Source organism: Schizophyllum commune, assembly GCF_000143185.2.
Source record: "Schizophyllum commune H4-8 unplaced genomic scaffold SCHCOscaffold_11, whole genome shotgun sequence".
Taxonomy (NCBI): Eukaryota; Fungi; Basidiomycota; class Agaricomycetes; order Agaricales; family Schizophyllaceae; genus Schizophyllum; species Schizophyllum commune.
The window spans coordinates 872,385-894,453 of NW_026089548.1; the positions used below are offsets into that span (position 1 = coordinate 872,385).

General features: G+C 60.9%; 6 protein-coding genes across 6 annotated transcripts; 3 read left to right on the forward strand and 3 right to left on the reverse strand.

The window, feature by feature from the left end:
• The first annotated feature begins 709 nt into the window (after nucleotides 1-709).
• On the forward strand, nucleotides 710-4,743 carry SCHCODRAFT_02071722 (uncharacterized protein). The gene is made up of 6 exons (XM_050341685.1): nucleotides 710-1,277; nucleotides 1,383-1,584; nucleotides 1,634-1,834; nucleotides 1,899-2,913; nucleotides 2,968-4,200; nucleotides 4,274-4,743. The coding sequence occupies exons 1-6, from the start codon at nucleotides 885-887 to the stop codon at nucleotides 4,545-4,547; spliced, it is 3,318 nt and encodes a 1,105-aa protein (XP_050198198.1). The 5' UTR covers nucleotides 710-884; the 3' UTR covers nucleotides 4,548-4,743.
• Nucleotides 4,744-5,167: 424 nt separating this feature from the next.
• Nucleotides 5,168-5,506, forward strand: SCHCODRAFT_02514875 (uncharacterized protein; the record flags this gene model as incomplete). The annotated part of the gene is made up of 1 exon (XM_003028024.1): nucleotides 5,168-5,506. The coding sequence occupies one exon, from the start codon at nucleotides 5,168-5,170 to the stop codon at nucleotides 5,504-5,506; it is 339 nt and encodes a 112-aa protein (XP_003028070.1).
• Nucleotides 5,507-5,676: 170 nt separating this feature from the next.
• SCHCODRAFT_02071681 (uncharacterized protein) lies at nucleotides 5,677-10,070 on the reverse strand. Its single transcript, XM_050341684.1, has 9 exons — nucleotides 9,993-10,070; nucleotides 9,861-9,939; nucleotides 9,227-9,808; nucleotides 9,044-9,172; nucleotides 8,896-8,991; nucleotides 8,699-8,844; nucleotides 7,379-8,649; nucleotides 6,675-7,328; nucleotides 5,677-6,575 (listed from the first exon to the last, which is right to left on the reverse strand). The coding sequence occupies exons 2-9, from the start codon at nucleotides 9,933-9,935 to the stop codon at nucleotides 5,848-5,850; spliced, it is 3,681 nt and encodes a 1,226-aa protein (XP_050198199.1). The 5' UTR covers nucleotides 9,936-9,939; nucleotides 9,993-10,070; the 3' UTR covers nucleotides 5,677-5,847.
• Nucleotides 10,071-10,362: 292 nt separating this feature from the next.
• On the reverse strand, nucleotides 10,363-12,396 carry SCHCODRAFT_02071747 (uncharacterized protein). The gene is made up of 3 exons (XM_050341686.1): nucleotides 11,795-12,396; nucleotides 11,316-11,489; nucleotides 10,363-11,219 (listed from the first exon to the last, which is right to left on the reverse strand). Exons 1-3 carry the CDS (start codon nucleotides 12,255-12,257, stop codon nucleotides 10,417-10,419), a joined length of 1,440 nt encoding a protein of 479 aa, XP_050198200.1. The 5' UTR covers nucleotides 12,258-12,396; the 3' UTR covers nucleotides 10,363-10,416.
• Nucleotides 12,397-16,570: 4,174 nt separating this feature from the next.
• On the forward strand, nucleotides 16,571-17,167 carry SCHCODRAFT_02071676 (uncharacterized protein). Its single transcript, XM_050341683.1, has one exon. The coding sequence runs from the start codon at nucleotides 16,783-16,785 to the stop codon at nucleotides 17,098-17,100; it is 318 nt and encodes a 105-aa protein (XP_050198201.1). The 5' UTR covers nucleotides 16,571-16,782; the 3' UTR covers nucleotides 17,101-17,167.
• Nucleotides 17,168-18,525: 1,358 nt separating this feature from the next.
• SCHCODRAFT_02671717 (uncharacterized protein) lies at nucleotides 18,526-19,369 on the reverse strand (the record flags this gene model as incomplete). The annotated part of the gene is made up of 2 exons (XM_003028316.3): nucleotides 18,526-18,689; nucleotides 18,739-19,369. 2 exons carry the CDS (start codon nucleotides 19,367-19,369, stop codon nucleotides 18,526-18,528), a joined length of 795 nt encoding a protein of 264 aa, XP_003028362.2.
• Between the last annotated feature and the right edge of the window lie 2,700 nt (nucleotides 19,370-22,069).

Sequence of the window (22,069 nt, forward strand, 5' to 3'; positions counted from 1 at the left end):
ATCGCGCATCGGTGGTCAATCAGTGAACGTGAACGATAGCGGGTGTTCACTCTCGCATCATGGAGCCCCGAGTATGTATAGTACAGCCATTGTCGGCTGTAAATGAGCAACTGAGTCGAGGAGCCGAGAGTTGGACTTCACCATGTGGATTTCTTGAAAAGGCGTGTTCACGACACGAGGCATCATATTACATCTCATCGCATGCGGACGCGCCAATCTACTATCCAACACGTCGCCTCCAGCAACCTATTCTACCTTTCTCGAGACGGTCTCGAGAAATTTCGCCCATCCGACACTGCTGTAAATGTCCTACGTGGCTTCTCATGTACCGCCATCTGTCTCCTCATCTCCCGTCACTTCCACCGCGTCCGGCTCGATATCTAGGCGACACAACCCCAATCCATCTGTCGAGTGGGAACCCGATGAAGCTTTCAAGGAGAGTCTACGTCGACGCATTCATGAGAACCTCAAGGAGATGGTGACGAATGCGCACCAGGAGCGCGACAAGAGCCTCGCGGAGGACCCCGCCAACGCAGAAGAGCATCTGAAAACGTACAGAAGTACCATGGATGAGCTCAACCACCTTGCGGAGGAGTCCTTTCAGGCCGAGCTGCAGCACGAGAGGGAGGCGCGCAGGTGGTCGTCGGGCACGTCTGCTCCCCCGGCCTGGTTGCTGAGCGAGCAGCAGGCGATCTGGGATAAGGTCAAGCAAGAATCCGAAGGACAGGCGCCACAGCGGGGTTCTCCTCAATCCCCTCCCCCTCCCCCTCCTCCCGACACCGCAGCCGCCAGCGCCGTCGCGGGAGGCACGCCGTCCATTGCCGTCCCGCCATCAACTGGTCGATCGCGCACGCTCAGCCAGGTCCGCACGCCCGATGCCCTAGATGAGGGCCCATCGCGATCGTACACGGAGCGCAGGTCCTCCCTCACCGCGTCCAAACCCATCCCCGAGATCTGGCGCCCATCCGTCACGCCCGACGAAGACGCGCGCCAAAACCGGACGCCGCAGCGGCGGGGAAGCACGGCGAGCGTGCGCTCCGTCGGCTCGGTGGGCTCGACGTCACAGCGCCTACCGACAACACCCTCAATCCCAGAGAACGATGTCGTGTGGGGCACCGAGGACTCGCGAGCGCGTCGCAGGGAGATGGAGTCGCCTCGCAATGTACGCGAGCGCACGAGCTCCAGCCAGCTTAGGGACGCGTCGTCACTGCGCGATCGGACGAGTAGTGGGGCGCTACGCTCTGCCAACACAGACTCGCCTCAACCTGCGAGGCAGGGTAGGTACTCGTCGGGCTACCGTAACCCGGACATCGCTGGTGCGTGTCATCACTTGTGCATCCGCGATGGTTAATTGATGCAGGTTTTCAGAGTCTCCAACCCAGCCTAGTTCCTTTGCCAAGGGTTCCCCCATTTCCTCCTCCTTCGAAGATCATCGCACCCGCCCCATGAAGAATGGATCGCGAGATTGGATGCCAGGCAGCCAGTCACCCTCCTCCAACAAGTCCATCCTCAGTCAAAGCCCATCCAAGGCCAGCCCATCCTCCCTGAACACGCCTCCTCGCGCATCAACTTCGGCGCAGCCTTGTGCGCATGCCTTCCTTCGTCCTCGTCGCATTCATTGACATCCCCTTAGCACAGCCTCGGGCGTCTACTTCCACGGAGTTCTCCTCGAATGCACGTTCAAGGACGTACTCGACCTATGGGCAAGAGAAGGTGTCTCCGTCTGTTGCTACGAAGTCGAGGACGTCGTCAAGTCGTAAATCACCTTCCCGTGAACCCGGTCGCAAGTCTCCGTCCCCTCAGCGGTCGTCGCAGAGCAAGAGTAGGATCACGGGTGCGTATTCTACTGTTACTGATTCCATTACGCGTGTTCTCAATGATTTTTTTCTTCATCCCAGGCTTTCAGCCTGCTAAGGCAGGCGTAGCGCCGATGGAGATCAACGAGTTCTCGGTCACGGCGGAGAAGCCTCAGGCTGTCTTGAGCGCAGATAGGCCGTCGTTGCTCTCCAAGGGAAGACCGAAGTCGGAGCGGACCCAGTCGTTGTTCTCCTTTGACAAGCCGCCGTCAATACCGTTCGGACCCGTCGAACGACCTCTGCTCGCTTCGGACCAGCCCCAATCGTTCCTTTCGCAAGGCCGCCCGCCATCGACACCTCTGGGCAACGGTCCCAAAAGGCCGACGAATGTGCGAGGCGCTTCGTACTCTGGCGATATGGGGTCCACTCGTTCAGGAGAGCCAAGGGCCCCATTGTTGGGCGAGAGAGGCGGTCCATCGGTAGCACCTGCGCCTTCGCCAGCTCCCGAACGTAGAGGTGTGCCGATACGCTCAAATCGTGTCTCAATGGACTCCTCGAATACGCCGATGCGCCCAACTTACGCCAGCGGTGCTCCTTCCATGCCTTACGAGACTCCCGGGCAACGTACATTCGACTCTCCCTCTCGGCCTGCGTACGGGATCTCAGGAAAGCGCTCGCAGGAGATGCCAGCTGGACGTGCATACGATAGCCAGAGCAGGCCGGCGTATGGCCCGGTGGGCAGGCGCAGACACGAGACTCCAGGTCGGCGGGGGTACGATCGCCGGCCCTACGACATCGCTGGTAGCCCATCGTCGACGACTTCACATACGAGCACGGGTAGTCAGCCAATACCTGTACCACCACGATCGCGACCCGTCTCCGATGACGAGGAGGCGGAGGAGTCTGGCACGGACGAGGAGGCTGAGAGTCATGATGACGATGACGACGATGAGCAGACGACTGGTAGCGAAACCGAAAGCGAAGACGGCTTCGACGAAGACGAAGCGCTCCCGTTTGCCATGCAAGACGACCCGGCCGATGCGTTCTCCACTGTGCGCGGTAATCCATTCGCCCCTCCGACCGAAGCCCTGCCCACGCCACCGAAGGAGTATAAGATGTGGGTTCCGAGTATGCCCCAGAAGGATGCGACGCGCGTTGAGCCCTCGAACAGATGGAATGTGCCGCCTACATCACGCAGGCAGACGTCCGCCACCAAGGAAGAATCGGGATCCGACCCTGACCTGACAGCAATTCCATCGACTTCGGGACGATCCGATCAGCTACGACAGGGCACCCAGCGCAGGCCGGGCATCCTGACGCGCACTGAGAGCTATCGGGACGTCCCAGCACGCGCGCGCACGAATGAAGTCGATGCGTTCAGTCGGTCCATGAACGTCATCGGGAACCAGAGAGCGAAGGAGCAAGCTCGGCGGGACGAGACGCGGTTGCGACAAGCGGAGGAGCAGCGCAAACGGGACGAAGATCAGCGACGCGAACAGGAGAAGGCCGCCCAGCGCGCGCGCGAGGAGGCCGAGAGGCGCGACCGCGAAGAGGCGGAGCAGCGCGCTCGTGAAGCGGAAGAGCAGCGTATCCGCGAAGACGAGGAACGACGCGCTCAGGAGGCAGAACGACTCGCTCGGGAGGAAGAAGAACGCCTGGCTCGCGAGGAGGAAGAGCGCCTGGCTCGCGAGGAGGAGGAACGGCAGGCCCGCGAAGAAGAGGAGCGGCGCGCGCGCTTAGAGGAGGAGCATCGTGCACGCGCGGAGCGCGAGGCGCGTCTCGCGCAAGAGAAAGCTGAGCGTGAGGCTCGCCTTGCACGGGAGAAAGCTGAGCGCGAGGAGAAGCTGCGAGCTGCCGAGGAGCGCCGCAAGCAGGAGGAGGAAGAGAGGAAGCGCGCGCTGGAGGAGTCCAAGCAGGCAAAGAAGAGCGCTAAGCAGAAGAAGAGGGAGGAGAAAGCGAAGAGGGATGCAGAGGAGAAGGCAAGGCTCGAAGCAGAAGCGGCGAAGCGCGAACAGGAACGACTCCAGCGCGAGGAAGAGGAACGGCTCAAACGCGAGGAGGACGAGCGAATCGCCGCCGAAGCAGAGGCCGCACGCTTGGCTGAACAGCGCGCTCAGGAGGCGGAGGCGCAGCGTCAGCGCGAGGAGGAGGAGCGCGCCCTGGAGCGTCAGCGTCAAGAGGAGGAAGAGGCCCGTCGCCGACGGGAGGAAGCCGAGGAGATCACGCGACGTGTAGAAGACGATGCACGCCAGCGCCTTCAAGCAGACCTTGCGCGCATGCAGGAGGACCTGCGTCAGCAGATAGCTGCGGAAGCGCAGAAGGCTATGAGCGAGGCTATGCAGCGTAAGGAGGAGGAGCTTAGGCTTCGGGAAGAAGAGCTGCACCGACGGGAAGAAGAGATTCGGCGGAAGGAGGAGCAGCGCCATAGGGAGGAGGAAGAACGCAAAGAGCGCGAGGAAAAGTTGGAGAGGGAGAAGGAGAGGGAGGAGACGCGCAGACGGAAGGAGGAAGACAAGAAGTCTAGGGAACGCAAACGCAAGGAGGAGGAAAGGAGGGCCCGGGAGGAAAAGGAGCGGGTGGCACGGGAGGCACGGGAGGCACGGGAGAAGGAGGACAGGGAGAAAGCAGAGCGGGAGAGGGCGGAACAGGAGGAAAAGGAACGCCAGGAGCGAGAGCGCGAACAGCAGGAGAGGGCAGAGAGGGAGAAGGAGGAACGCGAAAGGCAAGAGCAGATTCGCCGAGATGAACTAGAGGCCGCGCGCTTGCAGGAGGAAGAGGTCCGTCGAGCGGAGGAGGAGCGGTTACAGCGCGAACGCGACGAGCGGAGGAAGGAAGAGCGCCATAGAGACGAAGAGCGCAGGAGATCCGACGATCGGCGGCGACGGGAAGAGGAAGAGACAAAGCGTCGCGCCGAGGCTTTCCAGCGACAGCAGGAGCAGGAGCGCCTACGCCAAGCCGAGATCGAGCAGCGACGTCGGGCAGATCAACAGCGATCGCGGGCTGACAGTACTACAACCGAGAGCAGTTGGAGCAGCTCTCGGTTCTCCTCATCAAGCGCTTCTTCGGCTACCAGCGCCGCGTCGTCTAGCTGGGGCGCCGGCCGTACCCCGAAACCTTCCACCTCCGCCCGGACCACATCCACCTCAACACCACGCACGTCTCCTGCCACGGGACGCACTCCAACGGGCGCATCTCCTATGGATGAAGACGAGTGGGTACGACGCCAAGAGGAGTATGCACGTCGTCAGCAGGAGCAATTCCGACGCGAGCAAGAACGACTCGAGCGCGAGCGCTTTGTACGGGAACAAGCGAAGGACTCTCGAATGCTCACCAAGGACGACGTCCAGCGCCTCTTCGCTCGTCACGAGGAGATGTGGCAGACGCTGCAGAAGGCGGAGCGTCTTACGTGGATCTCCTTCCCTTGGCCGCTGATCAAGCAACCGTCGACCCCAGAGGACATTACGACGAACGCAGTCGACGCCTATATCCTCTCCCCGTACTATCCTGAGAAGGACAAGGACAAGGGACGCTCCCACAGGGACCGCATCAAGGAGCACATACGACGCTGGCATCCTGATCGCTTCGACACGAAGCTCCTCCCTCGGGTGGTGGAAAGCGATAGGGAGAATGTGAAGGAGGGCGCTGGGGCGGTGGTGCGCGGGCTGAATGATTTGTTGAGGCGAGCGAACACGCCAAATCCTTTTGATTGAAACGACCGTATATGATTCATTGTATGTACGCAGATTTGGCAGATATCGGGGTTCTGTAGTGATTAGCATACCATGGATTTCGCCTGACACTTTTTCCTCTCTCATATGTATTTTTCCCGTCTCGCACACGCAGTGTAGTCTGTACATTACATCTACCCACTGACTGTCAAGCATTGTATTTGTGGTCACCGGTCACCGCTCGCGCATCGCATCTGTTGATTTTTGTCAAAGGACAGTCTCAATGGCCGCAAACACTCTCAGAATGCGTAAGTCGTGCTCAAGATTCAGTACAGTGCTACTATTATACAGTTTGAAACTACGGTCTATCGGTCGATAACATGCTATGCGTGGCCGCCAGCCCACAAATTAATCACATCCTGCACGCTTCGCATGGGCCAAGAAGTCCCAACCATTCCCGCCATCCTCATGCCCGTTAATTGCGCTATATGCACCACTCCCTTACCCATAGCATGTAGCTCGTCCTGGGTCGGGACCTGATGAACAAAGTCCCTGAGGGCGTCGTCCATCAGATTCTTCAACAGTGCACTGAGCAATGTTCCCGGAACCTGGTTGCGGGTAAGATACCACGCGAGCTCTTTCGTGGATGCTGCCACATCAGGCCCTCGCGGAACCCGCTGACCCAGAACGTAGTGTCGCAGCGCATCAAGGAATGCTGGCTTTCGGCGGACGACGTCGAGGCGCTGGTCGATGGCGAGCAGAGCGCTGGTAGCCTCTGCTTCGCGCAGGAGGGGGTGGCGATAATTGTTCTCGAAGCGGCCGCTCATGCACCGTTCGTATAGCCGTCCATAGAAGTCGGCCGTTACGCGAAGGTCCTGCTGGCGAAGAATGAAGTAGGAGCTCTCGCAACCCATCTGTCGATAGCGGTAGAGGGTCAGATGCGCTTGCAGCATCTGCGGTTTCTCGTGGAGAAGGGTGTCCAGGAGTGCGGCGTGGCAATAGGTGCGGAACATCTTCTCGGCGTCGTCCGCGCTCTCGGCACCGCAGAAGCGGTCGGCAAACGCAATGTACAGGACGTCGTTTGAGAAGGAGGTAATAAACTCGGATAGATCTGCAGCGGGGTGCGTCAAGATATCAATCGCTTGCGGAACATCCAGCACGGCGGCGTCACCGGATGAAGAGCCAGAGCGCACGAAGAGACTGCGACTACCCTTGGGATCCTCGAGGTAGCCGAGGAAGGCTGACCGTCGTTTGACGAAGATCGTCTGCGACTTGAGCAGGTTCTCGCGATGTCGGCGATCGCGTCTGATGTCCATCATGACGGGCCAGTAGCGCGGCGTGTCCACCCTGAAGGAAACCATTTTCTCAACGTCGGGGAACAGTGTGGGTGAAATGAGGGTCGTGTTGCTGACGCTGCGGTTGCTGTCCAGGGCCTGCACCCGGATGGGCAGGTAAGCTATCTCGGTTGTGTCCACATCTCGTGCGACGAGACAGCGCGGCTCGATAGCCAACACCCAGAGATGTCGCAGCGCCTGAAGATAGCTTCGGTTGTCGGAAGACATGCTGTTGAACCGAGGGAAGAATGCAACGACCATGGAAGCGACGGCGGCGTCGGATGTGCCCAGCGTAAATCTGCCCTGACCGAGGAAGAGCATGCCGAGGGACATGTGGTTGAACATATGTGTGCCATACTTGAAGCCCTGGTGATAGATCGACTGCTGAAGCATCCCATACGCGAGGCGTAGGCGTCGCAATGTCGTGATCTCGCCGGTACCCGCCATGATCATGGCTAGTGCAAGGGAGATGAGATTCAGTCCATCACGAACAGCAGACCGCTTAATTCGGTGTTCAAAGGCGCCCCCTCCTAAACCATCGATGAGCGAACAATAGTCGTATTGGCCACTAGAAACTCACCTTGCGAGTATACGAGGCGCGTGAAGGCGTCGAAATACTTCACGACAATCTTGTATGCAGGTTCGCGAGCAGTGCCCGCGTACTTTAGCGCAAGCGCGAAGCAACAGCCCGAGATAATGTTATAGTACGCCAACTCAATCGCATCGTCAATTGGTTCATGGCGCTTCGCGCGTGCCTCGATGCCCTCTCTGACGGGCTGGGGAAGATGCGAATTGAACCATTCAGCCGAAGGCTGGATGTCGTCGAACAGGATGAGGCCCTTGGCAATTGTGCGGAGTATGAGGAAGCTGGGCTGCAGATGTTCAAGCTCCCGCACTGTCTCCGGGACGGCGAGGATAGCTGCGATATCGCGCCGGCCTGTACGAAGGTACATCAGACCGAGGGCCATGGTTGCAGCCGGCGACGTGAGTGTGAGGTCGTATCCAGCAGGCGGCGGCAGGCCTTCTACCGTGATGCCTGGATCCGGACCGTGGATGAGTGCATTGAGACGCTGGACGAGGGCCATATCAGCAGGGACGTTTGACCCCTTCCCGAGCATGATCATGCCGAAAGCGAGCGCTGCGGAGTACGTGTATGCCTCGCGATGTTCGTTGTGGATGTCGGGCGGGACAAGGTCGTGCCGCGAGATCTGGCTCAAGCAGACCTCCGCCATGCGTCGGTTGCGAGTGGCCATGTACAACACACCGATTCCAGCGAGGCCGGCAGCCTGCGTCATGAGCGAGACGTTCAGGTCGACGCCTGGCGTCGGCAAGAGTGCAGGGGTATGCACGGTCAAGAGCTTTGTCACCGCGCTGTCGCTCGTCCCAACATTCGCGGCCGCGAGACCTAGTAGAACACCGATGGACGTTAGGTCGTGCTTCGGCGTGAGGTAGCCGAAGGTATGCCAGGTGAGTAGCTCGCGCAGATGACCCGTCAAGCCGAGGGCGAAGAGGAACCCCGCGTGTTCCGCCGTCAGCTCATCCGGCCGGTTGAACGCGATCCAGGACGAGTCGATGCCTCGAGCCTTTGGCGAAATCCGCAAGCCTGCCGCGACGCCGTTGTGGAAGTCGCCCCACGCGATGGAGTCGAGGACGATGCCGGGCTCCGGTGAGACGGTGAGGTTGTGCGGATGCAACCGGACGAGATACTCCATCTTGGGTATCTGGTACGACTCGCGATTTACGGAGTCGAGTGTGGCGAAGGTGAACAGGGCGCGGCCATAGGGAAGAGCGAGCGTCCGCTCGGCGACGCGGATGGCTAGGTTCTGTTGCTCCTTCACTTGGTCTGTCTCACTAGAAGATGGTGAGGGAAGGGACATGAGATGGTGCTAGGAGCTCTTACCTCAGATCAGGTCGCTCGACCGCCCGGATGGTAGGTATCAGAGAAGACGCCAGCATACGCCCAACATCCTCGAGGCGACGATCACTGCCAAAGCGCACATCGGTGAATTCACGATTGGTGATCTCGACTCCGGTGATTTGAGGGCCCTGCACATCAGCTGAGCTTTGGTTTTATCATGCAAAAGTCTAGTCACCGACCTTGTTCTCTGTCTTGTTGTCGTGTAGATCCCCAGCGCCCGCGGAGCGTGCCTCCTGCGCAATGTCACCGATGGAGGGACGGTTATAACGATCGTCCTGCGCAGTATAGTGTGAGATGTGACCAACGTCAACCGGAGGGTGGACTTACGAGCAACTGCTTCCTGGTCAGATATCCGTCCGAGCGCAGGAGCTTGATGTTGTCGCCAGCAGTGGCGGCAAGATCGTTCCGCCCAACGTAGTTCCACAGGTCAAGCGACCACGTCGCGGGAGGAGCCAACTATGGGGATGTTCATGAACTCGACTCCATGACGTAGAAGGACGAAGGACTCACCTGCACAGTACGCAATGCCTCGCGAATCGGCGCCGCGATACCAAGGGGCAGACTATCGACCCACGCCAGAGGCAAATGCATGGCATGCATGAACTGCACGGTCTCTTCTGCGCGGAACTGCGCCGTCGTGTCCGAGCTATCAAGTCTCATCGGCGCAGCAGTGGGCCGCGGCTGCTTCGTCACAACCATCGGATCATGCATCGACGTGTCCTGCAGCGCCGAGCCGCCGACTTGCAGCCGGCCCTCGTTCGTCACTGTCTGCGACCGCGGGCGCAGCGGCGACTCCGCCTCGCGTATCGCCATCGCCCGCGGCGACTCTGCCTGGCTCTGCGTCTGCGCGCGCGCTCGAAGGTTCGAAGCGCCCTTTTTCGGTGAGGTCCCGCGACCGCGTCCGGCGGCGGCGGGGAGTCCAGCGCCTCGTCCGCGGGCTCTCTTGGTAGGCGATGAAGTTCCGCTGGCTGCCTTCGTGGGGGACGTTGGACGAGACTTGAGAGGAAGGGTCCTGAGACCATGGCCTGGACCAAGTCCTTCGCGACGAGGCCCGCCGGCGACGCGCTCGTAGAGGGCGCGGAGGATGCTGATCTGCGGAAGAGAGTGAGTGGTCGTTTGCGCATGAAGATGGAAGTCTGTGTACCGAGGGCGTCGGGTTGACGGCGCCGTACTCTCGGGATGCGTTTGAACAAAAGGCGTCGAGCGCATACGAGGGCATGTTCCTGTCAAACTAGCATCAGAGAAACAATCATGGACGTTGGGAGAACGGACGCACCATCCTGGCGTCCCCAACTTCCCAGTGCAACAGAACACAACGTCAGGCGCGACGGCGGGCAGCCTCTCAATCGGGACTGCGATGTCAATGATCAGCTCACTGCCTTGCGCAACTTGCACGGCGCAAAGGTTACAAGACTCTCAGAGCACTCACGAGCATCAGCGACCGGCCAACCCGCGGGCGCACTGGCATCCCCATGCTCGTGCGTCTGGAGCACATCGTCGGGGCATCTGCGCGCGTAGTGGTCTGCCCATTCGGGGCGCGTGCGCGAGGCGACAGCGACAGCGAGCGGCGCGAGCCGGCGCGCTTGGATCCAGGTGGAGGGGAGGATAGTGAGCTCTGGTGATGTCGACGATGTGTTAGCACGGTTGTCACGATATAGGGGTACGCATTTTCACGATAGATTACACAGAAAAGAAAGACATCACTCACCCTCGAACAGCATATGCAGCGCCCACATCGCCGAGGCCAGCACGGCCGGCCCGACCTCCTCTGGCTCCGCCATCGACACCTCCTGCAACGGCCCCCGCGGCGCGTCTCCCACCGGCCCTACCGAGGGCATCGCGTTCACCTTCCCCGGCCGCTTGAGGCCGCGCAGGGCAGGGTCTTCTCGGAATCGCGACGCGGAGGGCGAGAGGGCGAGCGCGTGGAACGCAGATGCGCGGCGGGGGAGGCCAGCGTCCACCCTCGCGGGCACGTCCGCGCGCTCCTTCGAGGGCGGCGGGATCCCGAGCGTGGCGCAGAAGACGGCGCAGAGCGCGGGGAACTCGGACTCGGTGCGCGGGAGGCCGGAGGAATCGGGCGCAGGATCCTCTGCGTCCGACACTGCCGGGAAACCGCCGCGCGCGCCACCAAAGATCTTCCCCGCCCACTGCGCGTAGATGCGCCAGGCAAGGTCAGCGGGAAGCGCGAGGCTGAGCGCGTGGAAGAGGCGGCGCGTCAGGGCGCAGCGCGGGGCGAGGCGTGGGCGGAGGGGCGTGCGGGTGAGGGTGGGTGGGCGCGCAGGGCGGTTTGCGATCACAGTCCTTCCCGCCGCAGTCGAGGCCGATGCGCGCGATACACCCGTCGTCGAAATCCCAAACGCAGCCCGGATGAGCGATGCGTGCGCGTCGGGGGTGGGCCCGGGCCCGATGGATAGCGAGCCTGGGAGCGAGGGCGGTACGGGGTTGAAGAGCGAGTCGTCCGGCCGGGTGCCGAGGACAAGGGGCGGGGGTGGTGCAGTGAGGTCTAGGATGAGAGGGTCAGTCGCAAATTTCAAGGCATTAAGAAAGCGAGCTTTTGGAAGAAAACGATAGAGGGGGATAATGGAACGGCCCAACTCACCATTCGTCGCCCATACCAAATTGATCCCGCCCTGGAAGTCGGGCTCAACGCCGATGAGGCGCTTCGTTGATTGTGCCGCCGCACTGTCCCCATGCATCGACGGGCCTGCTCCATACGTCGGCGGGTCGACATCCATCGCATCGGGATCAGGGGGCGTACCGGAGTCAAGAGCGTCTTGAAAGACAGTCAGCGTCAGCATCCTACTCTCTTGTACAGAAAACACAATGAAAACGCACCACCTCCCAAATACACCTCCCCACCGACCACGACGCCCACGTCGAGCGCCTGCCTCGGCCCGCGCAGGATGCGCAGCCGCCCGTCCGCGGTGACGAGCGCGAGGTCGTGCACGCGGCCCTCGTCGCCGCCCTCCATCGCGCGCGCGGGCGCGGGTTCGTGCGCGGAGGCTGTGGGTGGGGATGTGCGTTAGCGATGAGCTACTGTCGCTGTTGCTATAGCCACTGTCGTTTGGACACTCTTACCTTGTAGCATGGACCCCGCGCGAGAAGTGGACCGGGAGCGTGTGCCGGACTCGACGCCCCGGCTCGGATCCCCGCCGTACACCGCCCAGCCCGCGCTCGGCACCTCGAGCGCCATGCCCGCCGTGCCGGGCAGCGTGGCCGCAGACATCTCGGGGAACGCGGGGGAGGGGCCGGCGTTGTAGTCAGCGCTCGACGGGTGGAGGGTAGAACCAGACGCGTTGGGATCATCGCCCTCTGCCGTGGTAAGGGAGAGCTCGGGAACGGGGCCAGCGCTCGTGCCCCAAGAGGAGGCGCCGATGGTTCGGTCTGCGTTGATGCTCGATGAAGCGTCCGCGCTCGACGAGATGTTCGCGCTCAACGAGGCATACGCGCTTGAACCGATCGTCGTATCGCCATCCCTATCCCTCGTCGTGTCGCCATCCCGCATCGAAACGAACGAGCTCTCCGCGCTCGGCGGCACCATCTGCGTGGCCGTCGGCGCGGGCTGGGGGGCAGCCGTCGGGTTCGGGATGTAGGAGAGCGCGGGCGGGTCTGGGAGGGGTGGGGTCAGTCGGGGTGGATTTCTGGGTTATATGGGGGTTCTGCCTCGTTTTCATTTGGGAGAGTTCATAGTCGCAGGCGAAGAAGAAGGGGAGAAAGAAGGACACAGAAAAGAAGGAAAATAAAGAACGACCACTCACCACCCTCAGCCCCCGCGCGCGTCGCGCGCACGGGCGCGACGCTGATCCCGGGGAGTGTGGCGATGAGCGTGGCGGTGAGGAGGGTTTTCTTCGATTTAGGCGACTTGTTCGCGTTCTTTCCTGTTCCCTTGTTTTGGGCAGACTTGGAGGACTTGCTGGAGACGTTGGACTTGCTGGAGACGTCGGTGGCGGCCGATTGCACCGAGCTGGCGGCGGAGAGGGCTTTGGGTGCGGAGCGGGTCGGTGGAACGGCGAGCCCGCCAGCTGCAGGGAGGGCGCCGCGCGGAGGAACGGGCCCAGGCGTCGGCGTCGCAGATCCAGATCCTGCTAGCGGCGTCGGCGTGCCCGAGGAGGAGCGCGAGGTAGCGAGGAAGGGGTTCGAGGGGTCGACGAAGGGGTTGAGGGAGCCTTCTCTCGAGGTCGAGGTCGAAGCCGCGGAGGACGATCCAGGAGCCAATGACGAGGACGATCCAGCTGTCAAGAACGGATTATGCCGTCCCGCCTTCGAAGGGTCGAGGAACGGGTTCGGCGTGTCCTCGCGTTCGAGTTTGATCCCTTTCCCGTCCCTCGCACCCTTGCCTTTCCCATCCCCATCCTCCTTATCCTTCAACCCCCCATCCCCCGCACCCTTGCCCTCCTCTCCACCTTCCACCTCCGCACCCACCCGCATCACCCACACCGTCCCGCGGCTCCGGGACGCGATCGCGACGAGCGCGCGCGGCGGCGTGGTCGGTCCTGGGGAGGGGGAGTCAGTCGTTGGGAGGGGGGTTGGGGGGAGAGGGTGAGGAGGGAAGGAGGGGTGAAGGGGGGGTGAGGGAAGGGAAGGAGGAAAGGTGGAGAGAGACCATTAGATAGTCCAAGGAGGACGGAAACCACTAGATGGTCGAAGGAGGACGTAAACCGAGCTCGAAAACTCACCCTCACTCCGCACATCGAACAGCGCAGCGCTGATGTCGGGCACCCCGGGCACAGCGGCGGGCGCGTGAGGCGGTGGCGGGCTGGGAGGGGGCGTGTCAGTAGGGAGTTAGGAGAGAGCAGGATGTTAGTGGCGAATGGGAGGGGAGGGTGTCAGTCTGTCATACGTCTCGCTCTGTTCGAACGATCCATCGTCTCGCTCCTCCGCCTTGTCCAGCTTCGCCGAGGGGGGCCTCCTTCGCACGCTCCCAATCTCCTCCAACCTCTCGTTTCACCCCGACCCCCCTCAAACCTCCCCTCTCCAACCCTCCTCCTTTCACCCCCCTCTCTCCCCTTAAGCCTCTCCCAACTCACCACCCAACCTATCCTCCCTCTCCAACCCCTCTCCTCCTCCCAAACAAAAAAAAAAAAAACAAAAAACACACAAAACAACCCAACACAAAAACAACCAATCACTCACCCAACCTCGATCCTCCCCACGCGCTCGACCCACACGTGCGCGCTCACCCGGTCGTTGTGCCGCAGCGGCGGGAGCGGGAGGCGGGAGGGGGCTAGGGGGAGAGGGGGTTAGTGTTGTGTCGTTATTATGGGGGGTTAGTTTTGATGTTATTATTGGCGGGGAGGGGGGTGGGGGTTGGAAGAAAAGTGATGTTGGGGGGGGGGGCGGTGAGAAGAAAGTGATGGTGGAAGAAGGGATGGTGGGGGGAGGGTTAGAGGGGAGAGGAAGGTGGGAAGAGGGGGAGGGAGGGGAGGACGGTAGTGGGTGGGTTGATGGGAACAATCAAACAACCCCAAAAAGCAAACAATCAAACCCAAAAAACCTAACAAAAAACAAGCCAACACGACACTCACAAGGTCCCAGCGCGGGCGCGCCCCCGCCCCCGTCCTCGTCGTCCTCGGCGGATAGGGGGTTCGTGTCTGGGTAGGGGGGTTAGTTGGGGTGGGTGAGGGGAGGGCAGGGGGAAAGGGAGGGTGGGTGGGGGGAAAGGGAGGGTGGGTGGGGAGGGAGGGGTGATGGGGGGAAGGAGGGGTGATGGGGGGAAGGAGGTTGGGGAGGAGGGGAAGAGGGTGGTGGGGAGAAGGGGGCGAGGGTGAGTGGGGAGATGAGGGGGAGAAGGAGGAGGCGCACGCTCGCTCGACGCAGCGGCCTCGAAGCGTTCGAGCGACACCCGCGTCTGAGGCGCCGGCCTTCGTGGCGAAAGGACTAGGTGGCGAAAGGACTCGGTGAAAAAAGGACCAGGAGGTGAACGAGGAGGCGAACGAGGCAAACGATGCGAACGAGGGACACAGCACGATCCCAGATGAATCATTCCACTCACCGCCACCTTCCCCCACAGTCCCGCCGAGCGCGAGCCGATCGACGGCCGCGGCGAGGTCCGCGCTCGGGACGCGGCGTTTCGAGGCTGGGGGATGACGTGTTAGTAGGGAGTAGTTTTAGCGGAGGGGGGGTGAAGGGCGAGGGAGTAGTGGAGTGGGGGAGCAGGGGAGTGGGGAAGGGGACAGAGAGGGAAGGGAGCAGGAGGTGAGGGGCGAAGGGGGCCGAGGGGTGGGTGAAGGGGGAAGGGGGAGGGTGTGTTACCCCTTCTATCGTACACGATGGAGGACGGTGAAAAGGAAAGAGAGACAGAAGGGCAGCAAGAAAATAAAGAATCACTCACCCGCACCGCTGGCCGTGCCCGGCGCCTGTTTGGATCTGGGGGGAGGGGTGGCGTTAGTACGAGGTATGGGTGTAGAGGGACGGTTGGGGTAGGGTATGGGTGGGGGTGAGGTATGGGTGGGGGTGAGATGAAAGGTGGGGGTGAGATGAAAGGTGGGGGGAGTAACGGTTGGGTGTAGAGGGTGGGAGGAGGAGGGGGTGAGGAGGGTGGGAAGGTAGGAGGGTCAGAGGGTCGAAAAAACGAGAAAGGGACGAGCGGCCGGCGTTAGTGAAAGTGGTGATGGGAAACACGGTAAAGGGAGGGGCACGAGACGCGAGAGAGGCACGAGTCGAAGTGAAGCGAGGAGGAGAGGGCATGAGGCGAAGTGAAGCGAGGTGGAGAGCAGAAGTAGGCACGGAGTGAAGGGAGGAAGCGAAGTGAAGGCAGGAAGCGAGGAGGAGAGGGCACGAGGCGAAGTGAAGCGAGGAGGAGAGGGCACGAGTCGAAGTGCAGCGGAGGAGAGCAGAAGTAGGCACACAGTGAAGGGAGGAAGCGAAGTGAAGGGAGGAAGCGAGGAGAAGGGAGGAAGGGGAGGAGGAGAGCATAAGTAGAAACACCCAAAAAGAACAAAACGACACCCAAAGCCTCTCACGCACCTCTCCGCAGCCTCCATCATCGCGGCCATCGTGAGCGGCGTGTCCGTGGGGGGCGGGTGAGGGGGGGTCGTTTTGGTGGTGGAGGGTGGGGTTTTGGTGGTCGAGGGTGGTGGTTTGGTGGTAGAGGGGGGTTTGGTTGCGGCGCTCGCGCGACGAGTTTGGGGCTTGTCGATGGGGGCGGGCGCTTGAGCGGAGCTCGCGCGTCGCGTGGTCGGCCTGTCGGCGGCTGCGCCACCACCCGAGCTCACGCCAGAGGGAGGCTTCATGGCGGCGCTCGCCCGACGCGTGGTCGGCCTTGCCGGGGCGCTTGGGTCTTGCGTCGTCGGAGGGGGACGCCCTTCGCCGCCGCCTGCGCTAGCGGGTGCGGCAGCCACCTCGCCAGGCCCACCCTCTGCGCCCGTGCCAGTGGCGGGGGTGTTCTCTGCTGCAATCCCGTTATCAGGCTCGGGACTATCGTCATACGACTCGCCCTCCCCCACCCCCCACACGCCGCGCACCTCGAGCCCGCCGCGCTCGGGCACGCACGCGTAGCGGTAGAGCGTGAGCGTTGTCTGTAGGTGTGTGGTGTTGCTATTACCACTGCGTTCATGCGAGCTGGGCGGGGCTGCATGACTCGAGCTGGGCGTGGTGGTCGGATAGGAGCCAGGAGCGTCGGTCGACGAGCTAGGGCCGCCATTCGACGGAGCGAGGCCGGTAGTCGAAGAGCCGCCAGCGCCAGCGCCCGTCGACGAACCGCCACCACCTTGATCGCCGGTCCTCACCCGCCTCGTATGACTCGTGACCCGCCTCGTGTAGCTCGTGAGCAGGAGCGGGTGCGCGGCTGGGTTGGGGTGTTAGTGGGTTTGTTTTGATGGGGAGAATTGGGGAGAGGAGAGATGGGTGAAAGGGTGGTGGGGATAGGAAGGGAAGGGGGGAAGGGAAATGGCAAACGGAACGGGATAGCAGACGAAACGAAAAAAAAGACGAATCAAAGTAACGGATGAAAAAATTCAAAAAGAAAAAACCGCTCCTACTCACCATCCTCGCTCACCCACACGACCGTCTCGAGCGCGGGGAGGGGGCTGCCGTGGGGGGTTGAGTCGTCGGTGTGAGCTTCTTGAATGGTGGAGTTGGGCGAGTCTTCATCTTCGTTGGTTCCTCTGGCGTGGTCGGTGGGGTCGGTGCCACGGGCGTGGTCGCCAGGGCCCTTCGACGCGCTGCCTTCGGCGGAGTCGCCAGAACCACCCTTGCCGATGCTATCGTCCCCGAGGCCATCCTTAGAGGACTCCCCATCAACATGCTCTACCCCGTCGACAAGTCCTGCTATCCTCCCCCTCCCCGCCCTCGCGACGACGCCGGGCTCGGCGGTGGGCGCGGTGATGGAGAAGAGCGTGGGGAGGAGGGCGTCTGGTGAGGTGGGGTCTGTTAGGTGGAGTTAGTTTTCTGTAAGGTTTGCGGGAGGCAGAGGGGAGGCAGAGAGGGTAGGCAGAGAGAGGGTAGGAGGGGGAAGTGGGAGATTTGTGAAGTAGGACAGAGTCCTACCCCCTAGCGGGGGGGAGGGGAGGTTTGTGAAGTAGGACAGAGTCCTGCCCCCTAGCGGGGGAGAGAGGGACGAAGGGGGACGGAGGGGGGTGGGGAAGGGACGAAGGGGGTGGGAGGTAGGTGGGGATTGTGTGTATGTTGATTTAAAGATAGAAGCAAGGGAGGTGGGTGGGGGACAGGGACGAAGGGGGAGGGGGGTGGGGATAGGGACGAAGGGGGGTGGGGATAGGGACGAAGGGGGGTGGGGATAGGGACGAAGGGGGGTGGGGATAGGGACGAAGGGGGGTGGGGGGTGGGAGGGGGGTGGGTGGGGGTGTATGTTGATTAAAGATAGAAGCAAGGGGGAGGGGGGTGGGGGAAGAAGGGACGAAGGGGGAGGCGAGTGGGGATTGTGTGTATGTTAATTGATGATAGAAGCAAGGGGGAGGGGGGTGGGGATTGTGTGTATTTTTATTGAAGATAGAAGCAAGGGAGGGGGAAGGGGGGTGGGGGATAGGGACGAAGGGGGAGGGGGGTGGGGATTGTGTGTATGTTAATTGAAGATAGAAGCAAAGGAAAGACAGAAGACAAGAGGGAGGGGAGGGGGAAGGGGGTGCTCACCTTCGTCGACTTGAGCTTGGTTTGGTGGACCACCGACGGCACCTCCACGATCTACCCCTAGGCCGGCTGTCGGGTCGCCACCCACAATTGGATCAACCAAGTCCTCCCGTAACGTCGGATCGACCAAATCCTCCCGTAACGTCGGATCCATTACGTCCACCACCTCCCCCGGATCCAACCCACCCACCTCCTCCGGATCCAGCGCGCGCTGCACGAGCACGCCGGCGGGGAAGATGGGCCACGCGGCGCGGACGGAGACGGGGAGGGCGGACAGTTGGAGCGCGGGTGGGGGGGTGAGGGAGGGGGAGGGGGTGGTGGGGGTAGAGTTAGAGGGGGTGGGGGAGGAGAGGGTTGAGTTTATCCCGGGCGAAGGGCTGACGCCCCCACTGGCGTGGGTGGATCCGCTAGTCGATGTGTGGACGCCCCCACTGGTGGGTGTTGAGGACCCTGGTGCGTAGGACCCGCTGGCGCCCGAAGAGGATGCAGACGCGTGCGCTCCAGCAGACGGGAAGGCAGACGCGTGCGCTCCCGCGGACGGAAACGCAGACGTCGCGGGCGCGCTGAGATGGTCGAGCGTGTAGAGGAGCGTCTGGCCGCGGAGGAAGACGTAGAGGGCGGGGACGATGGTGGTGTGGGTGTGGATGGGGGGCGGGTGGGTGGCGGAGGTGGATGAGGGTTTGGCGGAGGGCTTGTGAGACGAGGGGTTGGCGGAGGGGTCTTGCTTAGTGGTCGAGGAGTGGGTGCCTGTGGTAGATGAGGACTGAGCGGAGGGCGTAGAGCGGCCTAGGGTGGCGGTTAGTGAGGGTGGAAGGGAGGGCGGGGAGAGAGGAGGGAGGGAGGTTGGGTGGCGATGGCGCATACGCGCGCGGATAGCGCATCGACGCGTCTAATGAGGAGATGGACGCGTCGGATCGAGGTATGGACGGGCGACTCACCATCGCGGGAGACAAACTGGCCGTCGTCGCGCAGGAGCGGCTCGCGTCCGGCGCGCCCAAACGGGCCAAAGGTCTCGCGCGGGGCGTGCGGGGTGGGTGCGGTAGTCGGGTAGCGGGCCTGGGCGCGCGAGCCGGACCAGGGGTGCGGGTCGGTGAGGTTGACGCGCGCGTAGGCGAGCACGGCGCACTCGATGCGCTGGTCGTGGGGCGAGCCGACGCGGTGGCCGGCAAAGTCAAAGAGGTGGCGGAGGCCGCCGGCGTGGGAGAGGGCGAGGCGGGTGGGCGTGTAGTCGATGCGCGTGCCGGTGTGCGGGGAGGTGTGGGTGCGGATGGCGGTGGGCGACGCGGGCAGTGGCTCGCCGAGCGCGGCGCGGATGGCGTTGTTGAGCGCCGTGGGCGGGAACAGCCGTGGCTTTTGGGCCGGCGGCGTGAGGTGCTTGGTTGCAGGCAGACGATCGGGTGGCTCGGCGTCGACCAGGATCGCAGACGACATCGCGGATTGGGTCAACAACACGCTCAAGACGCGTTCAAAGGACGCGCACGCCGGGCCGCACTTCCGAACGCCATCCGATCGCGTCCTCGTCTCCCTTCGCCCGCCATCGTCCTTGACAGCTGACGCGCGCGACGTCATGGCCGGCCCTGCTGCCACCTCATCCTCCCGAACACGGCTGGAAAACTTCCCCAACCTGCGTGTCGCGCGCGTAGGCTTCGTCTGTACAGCATACATATACCCCAGCCGCCGCCGCCTTGCGTTGTCCCACCGTGACACGTCCAAGTACGACTCGCATGCAATTGCTGACCACGATCCCGTTAATGATCGTCCTCCACGCCATGGCTGTCACTGCCGATGCCCCTTCGTGCCCTCAGCCGCTAGTCCTCGAGCCTGCTCAACACGAGCGCGCATAAGCTCTTGCTATGCCAAACTCGCACCCACATCCTCCCAATTGGACCGCAAGTTTCATTCGATCGCTCGACACTGTATCCTTCCCCTCGCACCGGTCAAAGGTTCCTTGCATCGTGCACAAAATGACCTCTCACCCACGCCATTTCTTCCTTGCCCTCGCCTTCCCTCCACTCCTTTGTCTACCTCCAGTCCATGATCCTTGACAGCTGCCGCACGCGATGTGATCTCTTCCTCTCACGTGCTCCCTCGTATAGTGGGTGCACGTTTGCGTTGAACCCTCAGAATATTTCTGCACGCGCCATGACACATGACCAACAGGTCATGACCAGAGCTTCCTTGTGTCCCCGACGTCTCTTCCTCGCGTACCCATTGTCTCTCCCTATCACGAAAACCTGTTCATTCTTACAAAGGCACATTGGCCTAGTGGTTATAGCACTGCTATCAAAAATGGGAGGTTTGGGGTTCAAACCCAGGTTTGGGCCCCTGGTCTCTGGCCACTCTAATCAGCCAGATCAGCACTTAGCTCAAATTTGCTGTTGTGTGCCAGTACCGACTGTGATTCCCTTGGTTTGAGCAGTGCTTGATCTCTTAGATTGAGCAGCAATCAATGTATAGGACAAGGTATAGGAGACTCCTACCTTGTGCCTCAGCTATGCTCAAACGGAGTGAATCGCAGCTGGTACTGGTGCACAACAGGCGGGTTTGAGTCAGGGTGCTGATCTGGCTGATTGGAGTGTTCAAAGAACAGAAGTTCATATTCTGTTTGAGTATCAAAGTACCACCTCTGGTGGAACCCATGATGCATCACCTACCTATGCTATAGTGCATTCTGTTGCATCCTTTCACTATGAACTATAGACTATGAACTATAGCGCATGATGCATCATGCGATACAACATCCCGCTACAAAACCACCTATACTACAGGTGGTGGTGGGCACCCAAGGGTCGGAGCCGAGCTATGATGGGAACAGCACGTGGTTATCGCCGAAAAAACGATGAACTCGACGATACCTCTTGCCACTGAACAAAATGCAGCACGAGTACTCATTAAAGCGATTGGCACTGACCAGATGTAGACTTCCTTGGTTTGTGCTGTAACGTCCTCTTCTCAAGATCCCTCTATAAATTTCTTGCATCGCTGTCAAACTCAGGTATAGCGCTGGTCCAGTGAATTCACTTGCTGACCCAAGGCCCTATTGGGTGAGCGATGGGGAGCAACGTCCTTGGATATTGAGTGCCTTCATGCCCGCTGTTGAGACTTATCGTGCACACAAGCACGCTGTGCCCTGACGTTGTTCCCGTTGTACCAGCTATCCCGTGTGCCGTTCTGGTCTAGTTAACGACTGAGATGCTCAGAGCCATCTCTTTGAGGGAAGACATCGGACTTACCGCTGCACTAGTCGAACATGAAGGGTTCGGGAGAGGTCACGTGTCGTTAAATCTGCTTCTGTACGACATGGTCATTCACTATGAGAGTTCCAATCCTAGTGTATCAGTGGCAAGAACGAATGTGTAGCACTCGCTGGTGGTATAAACCATGCAGAAAGGGATGCATGAGTGGGCAGAGGATAGGATTGATGCGACTGATTAGATAGTTTGGGCCCATATCCCACTGAGAACTTGCACTAGCCGCGTCAAACTGAGAGACTACATAGTAGACATGTACTTGATTTACATGGGATTTAATGCAAGGATTTCAACAAGGTTGTGGCCTCCGACGTCCGGGTTCATGTTTTTGTCGGCGATAGCCACGTGCTGTTCCCATCACAGCTCGGCTCCGACCCTCGGGTGCCCACCACCACTACAGGCGTCTCGGTCAATGCCGAGCAGGCTATTGCCGTCATCGTCGTTGTCCTGCCGCCCACTCCCTGTGTGGCTCTCACCTCTTTGGCTAGCGTGAGAAACGGGCTGTCAGGCGGAAGAGGGAGGAGAATTCTGAGTATATTTGAGTATTGTAGCATATATATATATATATAATATTTGGGCATATTGTGTGCAGCACTCGTCAAGTCTGTCTGACTTCAGGCCAAGTCAGGAACTGCTGCGCGCTGTAACACTACTGTTACATACATCTTACTTACAGCACATATCTGCGGCATACTGCCGCTTGGCCTCACGTGACTGTTACCTACTGATACTTATAGTCACTTGCGTAACATCTAGCGTACCTTTCTTCTTTCTATTGTACTCTCACGCTTCAGAACACAACAATTTCCTGTTCTTCTTCGTCTGAGTTCTCTGAGTGCTTTCTAGTGTCCGACGCGACCACGGTTGTGTTACACGCGCACAGCCAGGTTCCTCAGACATGCCAAAAGATACGAGGGCCATTTCTGACTATTCTGTTGTACAATATAGTCGCTGTTGGTTCTCGAACACACTCAAGATGGATAATCCTTTTTGACAGGTAGGGAGGTCGCGGATAGCA

Excerpts from the sequence above, each read along its gene's own strand:
- SCHCODRAFT_02071722 (XM_050341685.1), top strand. The coding sequence starts at position 885 with ATGAGGGCCCATCGCGATCGTACACGGAGCGCAGGTCCTCCCTCACCG. Across the intron at positions 1,835-1,898 it reads GAGCAAGAGTAGGATCACGG|GCTTTCAGCCTGCTAAGGCA; the intron begins GTGCGTATTCTA and ends TCTTCATCCCAG. Across the intron at positions 4,201-4,273 it reads CGACGGGAAGAAGAGATTCG|GAGAGGGAGGAGACGCGCAG; the intron begins GCGGAAGGAGGA and ends GAGAGGGAGAAG.
- SCHCODRAFT_02071681 (XM_050341684.1), bottom strand. The coding sequence starts at position 9,935 with ATGCCCTCGTATGCGCTCGACGCCTTTTGTTCAAACGCATCCCGAGAG. Across the intron at positions 8,845-8,895 it reads ACAACAAGACAGAGAACAAG|GGCCCTCAAATCACCGGAGT; the intron begins GTCGGTGACTAG and ends GCTGATGTGCAG. Across the intron at positions 7,329-7,378 it reads GCGCCTCGTATACTCGCAAG|GAGGGGGCGCCTTTGAACAC; the intron begins GTGAGTTTCTAG and ends TCGATGGTTTAG.
- SCHCODRAFT_02071747 (XM_050341686.1), bottom strand. The coding sequence starts at position 12,257 with ATGGTGCCGCCGAGCGCGGAGAGCTCGTTCGTTTCGATGCGGGATGGC. Across the intron at positions 11,490-11,794 it reads CGCGGGGTCCATGCTACAAG|ACGCTCTTGACTCCGGTACG; the intron begins GTAAGAGTGTCC and ends CTGTCTTTCAAG. Across the intron at positions 11,220-11,315 it reads TTTGGTATGGGCGACGAATG|ACCTCACTGCACCACCCCCG; the intron begins GTGAGTTGGGCC and ends CTCTCATCCTAG.
- SCHCODRAFT_02071676 (XM_050341683.1), top strand. The coding sequence starts at position 16,783 with ATGGTGGAGTTGGGCGAGTCTTCATCTTCGTTGGTTCCTCTGGCGTGG.